At 36.3% G+C, this 10,533-nt stretch overlaps 1 protein-coding gene across 1 annotated transcript; it reads right to left on the bottom strand.

Annotated features, from left to right (window-relative positions):
• Positions 1-6,267: 6,267 nt before the first annotated feature.
• On the bottom strand, positions 6,268-10,533 carry LOC4344663 (tyrosine--tRNA ligase 1, cytoplasmic). The gene is made up of 9 exons (XM_015792955.3): positions 10,245-10,533; positions 9,098-9,381; positions 8,889-8,985; positions 8,656-8,761; positions 8,433-8,515; positions 7,723-7,868; positions 7,451-7,556; positions 7,219-7,278; positions 6,268-6,590 (listed from the first exon to the last, which is right to left on the bottom strand). Exons 1-9 carry the CDS (start codon positions 10,494-10,496, stop codon positions 6,540-6,542), a joined length of 1,185 nt encoding a protein of 394 aa, XP_015648441.1. The 5' UTR covers positions 10,497-10,533; the 3' UTR covers positions 6,268-6,539.

Raw genomic sequence — 10,533 nt, 5'->3', positions numbered from 1 at the left:
GGGACCAACCATTGGACACCCCTCCTATTTATCTGTCATCACACCATTTTTTTTTCTACCATCATATGCTGCTGCTTTTTTTTTCTGAGTATTGCTATACTCCTTTGTTTAAAAAAAATCAAATTCTAGAGTTGAATTTTATAAAAAAAAATCAACTCCTACCATCCTACCTACCATTAGCACGTAAAATGAGAAGTTTTATTCCTACAATACTCTTTACCTATCTATCACTCTTATTATTTTTTTTAATGATTAAAGGCATTTTAGTCATTCTCACCCTCCATAAATTCTACCTTGGGATGTTAGGACTTGATTTTTTTGGGCACGGAGGGAGTATGTACTAAAATTTTCTTACAAAACTCTCACTAACAAATTTCTCGACCGTTTGATTTAACTAGATGAAAGTTACAAGAATTCTAGATTTAGTTACAACTTACCACATCAAAGTTTGTAAGCATTTTGTAAGAAAATTTTACTAGGTATAGACTTTTTCTTCTCTCTATTGTTCCTCTTACCAACACTGCTTCGAAATTTATTGAACAATTAATATCTAAATCTTTCTCGATTACTGTTATTCATTGTAGTGGCAACCTCGCTTTATGTGTTTTGTAGTACATTTATTTTACGAAGTTATGCTCAAAATCTTTACGGTGTAAACAGGCTGTTGATTTTATCGAGATTGCGGGTTGATGAACTACTCCCTCCGGATTAATAATACTTATCGTCTTGGACAAGGACACGGTCTCCAAAAAACAACTTTGACCATTATTTTTCATTATAATATGTATAAAAGTGTTAACAGATATATGATCTTATTAAAGTACTTTTCAAGACTAATCTATACATGTAATCATTATATTTGAAAGACAAATATTTTAAAAATGATTCATAATCAAAGATTCTAAAGTTTGACCTCACCCTTGTCCAAAACGACAAGTATTATCAGCCCGGAGGGAGTACTAGCTAAGAAAATGTTGTCGTATTCTATTTTTAATTTCATATCATTACCACATAATGCTAGTATTTAACAATATTATTTTGTGTATGATTTTATAATAGGATGCATATTTTTCTTCCATTTTTTTTATCAACACTGTTTCAAATTTGTTGAACAATGAATATGTAAATCTTTCTTGGTCATTGTTATTCATTATAGTGTCATCCTGGCATAACATGCTTCTTAGTATATTCATTTTACAAAGTTGTACTCGACATCTTTACATTTGTAGATAGACCAGCGATTTTTTTCCTATCAGCTAAGAAAAATTGGCATGTTCTATTGTTCATATCAGTACCATAATATTAGTATTTGATAGCCAAATTATTTTGCATATAAATCTATAGTAACAACACTACTTCAAATTTATTGATCAATGAATGTCTACATCTTTGTTAATCATTGTTATTCATTGTAGTGGCATCCTCATATCACATATTCCGTAGTATATTAATTATACGAAAGATGTGCTTAAGATCTTTACGTCTGTAGAAAGACAGTTGATTTCACCAAAATCGCAAGTTGAAGTACTAAAAATGATGTTCTAGTTTTCACATCACTACCATTATTATGTTAGTGATTAACAGCCAGGTTATTTTGCGTATAAAATTATAATAGGATGCCCATTATTCCTTTTAGCAACACTGCTTCAAACTTACTGAGCAATGAATATCTAAATATATGTTCATCATTTTTTTTCTCAGCAGTGGTGTCATTGGATTTCTAAAATGGTTGAAGGAGGAAGTGTCCGTATAAAAGTCAATGATGACTTGGGTAATAATTTTCAAACGCACAAAGGCCTGCGACAAGGGGATCCAATGTCGCCTATACTTTTCAATATTGTGGTTGATATGTTAGCGGTTCTCATTGAGAGAGCTAAAGGCGATGGTCAAATTAGAGGAGTCATTCCACATTTAGTGGACGATGGTTTGTCCATTCTACAATATGCTGATGATACAGTAATTTTTTTAGATCATGACCTTGAACAGGCCAAAAATATGAAAGCCATCCTATGTGTGTTCGAATAGCTCTCAAGGCTGAAAATAAACTTTCATAAAAGTGAGATTTTTTTGCTTTGGGAAAGCCAAGGAAGTGGAGGATCAATATAGACAACTATTTGGTTGTAATTATGGATCTTTCCCGTTTAGATATCTTGGTATTCCTATTCATTATCGGAAACTCCGGAATGTTGATTGGAAAGGAGTTGAAGATAGATTTGAGAGGAAACTCAGCACATGGAAAGGCAAAAACATGTCATATGGTGGGAGATTGGCCCTTCTAAACTCAGTTCTTTCAAGCCTTCCGTTGTTTATGTTATCCTTCTTCGAAATTCCACGAGGTGTGCTTCAAAGACTGGATTACTTTAGGTCACGTTTTTTTTTGAGTAATGATGACCGAAAAAGAAAATATAGACTAACTAAGTGAGAAAACATATGTCGACTAAAAGATCAAGGTGGACTAGGTGTCCATAACCTTGATATAAAAAATAGCTGCTTATTAAGCAAATGGCTTTTCCAGTTGTTTAATGGTGAAGACCTATGGCAAGACCTTTTGCAAAATAAATACTTAAAGGGTAAACCTCTTTCTGGTATGTCCAGCAAGATAGGTATTTCTCAGTTCTGGGCCGGTTTAATGAAAGTCAAAGACCAATTTCTTAGGTTTGGTTCTTTTAGATGTGGCAATGGGACAAACATAAGATTTTGGGAAGACACGTGGTTGGGATCGCGTGCTTTCAAAGATCAATACCCTATATTATATAATGTGGCTCGAAAGAAGCAGTCTACTATGGCAGAGGTCATGAGCACAACACCGCTAAATATCTCTTTTAGAAGAGCTATTGTTGGCCAAAAGCTAATCGAGTGGAACGATTTGATCCTCAGGCTAGCTAATATAACTCTGTCAAATGAAAAGGACGACTTTGTATGGTCGCTCCATAAGAATGGTCAATTTTCCGTCAAATATATGTATGCCGCGATCATGAACTGTAATGTTCGGATCAAAAAGAGAATTCTGTGGGACTTGGAAATTCCACTAAAGATCAAGGTCTTTATGTGGTTTCTTCACAAGAAAGTAATTCTAACGAAAGATAACCTGGCTAAAAGAAAATGGGGGGGAGACAAACATTGTTCTTTCTGCTATGCACAAGAGACAATCCAACATCTTTTCTTTGAGTGTCATGTCGCTCAATTTGTTTGGAGATGTGTGTTTTTTGCCTTTAATATCCCCCCACCCCGTAACGCCAAAAATATTTTCAGTAATTGGCTTAGAGGGGTATCTAGGTCCATTAAGAAGATGATTCTAATTGGAGCTAGTGTTGTATGTTGGTTAAATTGGCGTTGTCGCAATGATAAAGTTTTTAATGGTAAACAATTATCTAACCCTATGCAGGTTATCTTCATGTCTTCCTACTGGCTCCACTTTTGGTCTACAATGCTACCACAGGAGGAGCAGGATACTATGCGCAATGGTGCTACACTCTTGGAATCGGTAGCCAAGGGTCTCTTATTCCACTATGGGTGGCGTAGTTCCATAAGAATTGCTAGCTAAAATATTTTATGTGGTTTAACGCTAGTCAATAATAAAGGGGAGTTGGGGATTTGTCCCATCACCTTATTTCTCATTTTGATTTACTTTTATCTTACCTTTTTATTACTATTAAACTTATAGCTGTGTGTTTTATGACAGAAGCCGGAGATGTAATCCATTTCCATTATCTAAAAATATGTTCATCATTTTCATTCATTGTAGTGGCATATCCTTCCATCACCTGTTTCATAGCACATTTATTTTATGAAGTTGTCCTATGTATCTTTACAACTGTGGACGAACCGTTGATTTTGGCGAGACTTGCGAGTTGTATATTTTTGTTTACCTGTCAAATAATTTTCTAGCAGGATGCCTATTTTTCCTCCATTTTTCCTTTTTGGCAGCATTACTTTAGATTTATTTTATTTTCATATAGTACCATAATATTCTATTTAATAATCAGGTTATTTTACAGATAATCTTAGTCATATTTCATGTATAAATGTCAACATGTTTGCATTTTTTATGTCAAGGCTCCAAATGCTTCTGAATGCAAATAACAACTATTACGATGAAAATGGTAATATTTTCTTATCGCCAACTTACCACAATATATATGTCCATAGTTGCTAAAAAGTTATATTAACTTATACTCCATCTATCCTTTTATGTTTGAGGTTGGTTAGCTCAAAACTAACCAAAGGAGGTAGTAGTTTTTTTAGATGATGCATTAAACTGAAGTTGGTTCACATTGCTGATAATAGATATCATTCGAGTATAAATATTAAAATGCACATTCCCCACTTTAAACATGTCGACATCACCATTTTTGCTGGATGCCCTTAAAAACACAGTGTTTTATATCAAGCTGGTGCTCCTATTTACACCCTGTTTGGATGCCACATCGGATGTTTGACACTAATTAGAAATATTAAACATAGACTAATGATAAAAACCATTCCATAACCTTAGACTAATTCGCGAGATGAATCTACTGAACCTAATTAATTCATGATTAGCCCATGTGATGCTACAGTAGACATGTGCTAATTATGGATTAATTAGACTTAAAAAATTTGTCTCGCGAATTAGCTCTCATTTATGCAATTTGTTTTATAATTAATCAATGTTTAATACTCCGAATTAACGTCTAAACATCCGATGTAACATGATGTATCCAAATACCACCTAGCACGTTTTGGAACCTTGAATGACTTCTTGAATGTCTTTGCCAAATAAATGAAGTCTTATTTGGCACCTTTATGCAAAAAAAAAAGGTGGCATGGTATGTAAAGCACTTTATTGAAAACGCCACCGTATTTATTTTTCTAGTAGTACAAGAATTTCCTTAAGAATGAAGGGCTTTTGTTATAGTACTACCTCGTATTAATGTGGTTTGTTTTCTTATCTTGATGACTTGATCTAATGGATCACATCATTTTACCATAAACCTCGTAGATGATGACCAACGTCATCTCTCCGCGATATTCCATTTGCAATTTTGCATACATGTTGCCAACCACGCGACTGAGGTTTGTATTTTCGTGCCATTTCATTTTAAACTTAACCACGATTTAACAATGATGGCACTATGGTGCCACCAATTAATTTCCTAGATCATGTAATTAGTTCTTGCTCATACGCATGTTATAGCTGCTGACAAACTACGCCAAACTATATACTCCCTTGGTTTCAATTATTTGTCTTCCTAACAAATCTTACACTAAACTTCCCTTGGTTTCAATTATTTGTCTTCCTAACAAATCTTACACTAAACTGAAGGTGTGGCAAAACACATCGCTAACCTCACTAATTACATCCTTAATTATCTATTTTCATGTAAAGCCTCTGTTTTAGCGTAGTAGCGTACTGTAGAAAGGAATTTTTGGTAGTTGGTACCTGCCACCCATCACTGTCGTTTGTATTTTGGATATCGGATTCGTTTACTTCATGCTTTTGCTGGCTTGCGTACACGTTTGTACAGTGACATTTCAGGCCAAGCTTGTAGGGGCGGGGTAGATGAATCCTTTCTTATCATGAGTCAACTACAAGCACACACGATTGACAAACCTTTTCAACATGGTCATAATCATAAACATATCCAAAGACCCATTTCTCCCTGAAACATACGACTTGTAAAACACAAGGATAAAAAACTCATATGATTTTATGATTTTGACTGAATTACAAGTGTAACGCAAATGATCACAAAAGATAGGAAAAGCGCATAAACTTAGATACATCATAGGAGAAACACGAAAGTCTGAGAAAAGATAATCCCTCAAAAGTGAAGCTCGCAACAAAGTTCCAGGGGTGAAAAGTTTTAACATGTCACATCGGATATACGGACACACATTTGAAGTATTAAACGTATACTAATAACAAAACAAATTACAGATTCCGCCTGTAAACTGCGAGACGAATTTATTAAGCCTAATTAATCCATCATTAGCAAATGATTACAGATTCCGCCTGTAAACTGCGAGACGAATTTATTAAGCCTAATTAATCCATCATTAGCAAATGTTAATTGTAGCACCACATTATCAAAACATGGAGGCAATTAGGCTTAAAAGATTCGTCTCACAATTTACACGCAATCTGTGTAATTAGTTTTTTTTATATTTAGTACTCCATGCATGTGTCCAAATATTCGATGTAAGAAGGTGAAAAGTTTATGCGTTGGAACTAAACAGGGCCATATTCCTACTCCCACAGGGCCACAGGAGTTGAGAAAATGAAAATGATTCCAAACAGGGCTTCACCAGTTAATATTTCTTTCCACAAAGGTAAGACCTTAGTGGTTGTGCAGATGCAGAGCAGAACAAATGTTTGGTATCAACAAGGCATTTCCACTGTCTGCACTCAAAACTTTTGCCTTTTTTCTCATACTATAACGGTATAAGGTGATCATGAACATTTAAAGTACATAACACTAACCAAAAGAGAATGTGTATCACACAACTGCATAATGTAAACAAAGTTAAAAGATATCCATGTAGACCATCATGAACTCTTAAGATGCTTGAGGGCTTGAACTAGTATCCTCCGTTTTTACTTTGTAATTCTGCAAATCAGAAAAGTTCAAATTAACTTCCTAGTAATTGACCCGTATTGGCACTAATCGCTGTCAATAGAGTAACTCAAAGTTCAGCCAGATTATTAAGAGCCCTAAAATAAAACTGCAAATTAAAGTAAACAATTATTTTTTTCCATTATTTCCTGGTAAATGAGGTTTTGCATGGTTATGCCGGCTGAGTCAGGTCTCAAATGCCACCGACAAAAAATCCCAATCAAGCAGATATATCAAGAAAAAGGCATGATTCAAGCTATTGACAATGAACCGGATCATAAATCACTTCTACAAAACTCAATCTGAGATAGTGCACAGGTGCAGTTAAAAGGCATCAAAGTGGTTACTATCTTGCAGAGTTGCAGTTACAGTTCGAAGATAGAACGTAGAAAGAACATAGAAAGGTAACCGTACAGTTAACAGATGGATAAAAAAAAAGGAAAAGGCTATACGTACTAACTTTTTCTTACTAAATTCTTACTAACACTGATGTGTCATGCTATGAGTGCACCTAGAATTTTTGTAACTTGCATCTACTTAAATCAAACGGTTGAGATGATTGTTAGTAAAAGTTTAGTAAGAAAAATTTAGTACGTGTAGCATTGCTCAAAAAAAAATATACCTTAACAGTGTTGAGCAGAACTTTTGCTTCACTGTTGTTTTTGAAGTGGTCACGGATAGGCTGAAAATGGGAAAGGATAACATTATTAAGACGATAATCTAAGAGCAATGGACTATTGATCATACTACATCGTATCCAATGAAAAAACAGGTCAATACAAAAATGTACTGATGCAAGATTGATCCCGCAACAATTAAAAGAATCCATCAATTCGTTTTGCCAGGATTCATACCTGCAATATTTGGTTTATCGCTTTTGCAAGAGCTGGTTTAACATCAGCAGGATGCAAAGCACCACTCTCATAATCAGCGATGAGTTCATTCATGTTGGCAAATGTCCTGTTTAACAGCAAATGGCAAACAGTTGTTACAACTGAAAACATAAATGGTTGTGCTCAGTTTGCAGATAAACTGGTGGTACAGTTATTATCGTATGATTATCCTTTAACATGATTGATAGTAAATAGGATAATTCAAAGTTTGGTAGCTCAGAATAAAATATTACTTGTTACCGCCATTTTCTTCCTTCCGAACCACCTCAAACGTTTCAAACCAAGGGAAAACAATGTACTTGATGTACTCCAAGCATGGATTGCCATCAACAATGTTGGGAGGGCAAAATGCTTGTTTTATCTTCAAATTTACCTGAGCCTGCAATGAAGTTATGAAGCAAATAAACTTAGAAACCCAGGTAGAGCAATGATGAGCTGCGAGAAGCCAACTTAACAGAAAATAGGTAGCCAGGCACAATAGGGACAAAGCAGAAGTCACTATAGAAGACAATGCTCCAAGCAAATGGTACAAACATAAATGATTCCATTTATCCACTGGATTATGCAAAATGAATAAACTGCAAATCAGCATAAAAGGCTACACAGTAGCCATTCAAAATAATATATCTGTCAACTCAAAACTAGGAACTATAACAAAATTAAAATCGCCAAGTAAAACATGAAAGTATAGCGCTTAAACATTCCTTTATCTTTTATGGTAGATGATGACCAAATCCTAAACATCCTAGGCAAATATCCTTAAAACATATTCCACTATCTCTATTCACCAGTGCAAACTAGAAGGTCATGCCACTCTTCAATAACTGTTGGTGCATGAGCATAGTTATGAGAGGCATAGTGCATGACAAAAGCAATTATTTTATATTGCAATATTGGGTTCAGAAGTATATAAAGATGGATAACTGGTAGTAATGGGGAAAACCTCGTCATCTTCCATAAAAATGGCTGAGGATGGATCACTCTTTGACATCTTTTCTTGGCCCTCCTTAAAACCAGGGAGCATATCTGTAATTCAGGTTAAGGAAGTAATACAGTGTTCTAAAAACTGGTTAAGAACCCCCAATTATGACTCAGCTTGAACAGTGTCCCATGTTTATTTACTGCATATAAAGGTTTAACCAACTTGGAAGGGCAGATAAGGATACGATGTGACAGAATAATTGGTTTGTTTCTCCTTTTGATGTCATCACAGTACTCCCTGGCTAGCATATTGACCTTCCTTTGGTCCATGCCCAACTGGCAAATGTCTGCCTACAAAGGGAAAGGGATAATTAGAGCAAACTCATGCCACAGGTTCATGCACACAGCTGTCTTTACATTGTAACTCAGTATACTTCCTTTTCACAAAGCACTTGTGCAATAGTGTAAATGTACTAACCTTTAAGAAAAATATATCAGCACACTGCATGCAAGGATAGAAGATCTGGGCAGCAGTCAACTCATCCGAATCATTCCGACCCATAATCTGACAACATCTGCAAACCAAAGAAAAATATACTCACTTGCATGTTAGGAATGGCAATAACACTTTCAAGCTTTGGGAACGAAGAAGCCATAGATGTATATAAGCAAACAAAAGATGGTTACCTCATTATTCTTTTGACATTATTTTTACGAGCAATGTCCATTACAAGTGGCCAATATTCATTTGCACGCTTATTGATTTCCTCTGAGGACCACAAGAATTCCACACCATCAAGATTCATACCAGCCGCTCTCCAAATCTCAATCATGTAGCGTCCCACAGTCTGTATTTTTTTTATATCACCCCCCATCTTGTTGTTTAGCTGAGCAAACCAGTCTGCTATCCAAATTTTCACTTTGCATCCAGCTCTGACCATCTTGTTAACATTGATTGTCTTCACAATGCCCTGACAATAGACAGAAAGATCGATCAAGACCAATTCATCTGTTCAAATCCTACAGTCCAAAACTTTTGCACGTGTAAACTTCACGCGTCACTGCCCGCAACGAGTCATGACAGAAGAGGAAGCACACAATAAAAAAAGATATACTAGTGAATATTGTAACCAAAGATCAGGTAATGGTAACACCAAAGGAATGATTATGCTAGTTTGTTTTCATTTTCTAGAACAAGAATAAACCTCGAAACATAGGAATAATGAACTAGATTATATGTTTCATAGTTCTAGAGAAAACTATCATCATCATGGCTGGTTACTATCCAAACCAGCACACACCACCATTTAACACATACCAGATTAACATAGACACCACACTTCATTTCACCCATGTGGTTCATAAAGGTCAATGGATAAAACAAACCTTATATCTATATCCAACCCAAATTTATTTACATCGACAGCTTAAAGTGAAGTGAGCATATTAGTGCGAATCCCCACTACCCTGCTAGGTAAAATCATGGTGATCCATCTTGAATGTCCATGCGATTACTAAATTAACATCGACGCAACACATAACTTAAATCACATATTAGCATGATTTGCTAATAATGCTAGTACCCTACCAGGTAGAAAAGAGCACATCCCTTCAAATTTCAGGAGATTGCACTCAGAAACTTTGGGAGCAAAAAAAATTAAAAAAAAAGTAGTGTGACGTTTCTAATGTCCTCCATGATTAATCGAGTTCTAGCCAACAAGGAAATTCTATGTCCTTGTACAATCTACTTAACCCGACCTCAGTTATCTCGAAACCTAGGGAAAGTAGATCGATTCAAGAGGCAGGAGAGGAGGACGCGGCGGATTCGCCGAACCTGAGCAATGTGCATGCGGCCGGAGGGCTCGAAACCGTCGTAGCAGATGGGGACGGGCTTCTTCTGCAGCAGGTTCATGAGCTCGTCCTCCTGGATGCACTCCTCGCCGATCCCCCGCAGCAACTCGAACCGATCCTGGAGGCTCATGGCCGCCATCCCCGCGGCGAGATTCTCCACGGCGGAGGAGGAGGAGGAGGAGGAGGAGGACGCCGAGGCGTCGGCGGAGCTCCCGGACGGCTGCGAGGGGTCCATGGCGGCGGCGATGGCGGCGGCGGGAGAAGGGTTTTGC

The sequence above is a fragment of the Oryza sativa genome, chromosome 8, assembly GCF_034140825.1.
Source record: "Oryza sativa Japonica Group chromosome 8, ASM3414082v1".
In the NCBI taxonomy this organism is placed as follows: domain Eukaryota; kingdom Viridiplantae; phylum Streptophyta; class Magnoliopsida; order Poales; family Poaceae; genus Oryza; species Oryza sativa.
This window is presented reverse-complemented; position numbering and strand designations above follow the sequence as displayed.

Excerpts from the sequence above, each read along its gene's own strand:
- LOC4344663 (XM_015792955.3), bottom strand. The coding sequence starts at position 10,496 with ATGGACCCCTCGCAGCCGTCCGGGAGCTCCGCCGACGCCTCGGCGTCC. Across the intron at positions 7,557-7,722 it reads GAAGAAAATGGCGGTAACAA|GACATTTGCCAACATGAATG; the intron begins GTAATATTTTAT and ends GCTGTTAAACAG. Across the intron at positions 7,279-7,450 it reads CGATAAACCAAATATTGCAG|CCTATCCGTGACCACTTCAA; the intron begins GTATGAATCCTG and ends TCCCATTTTCAG.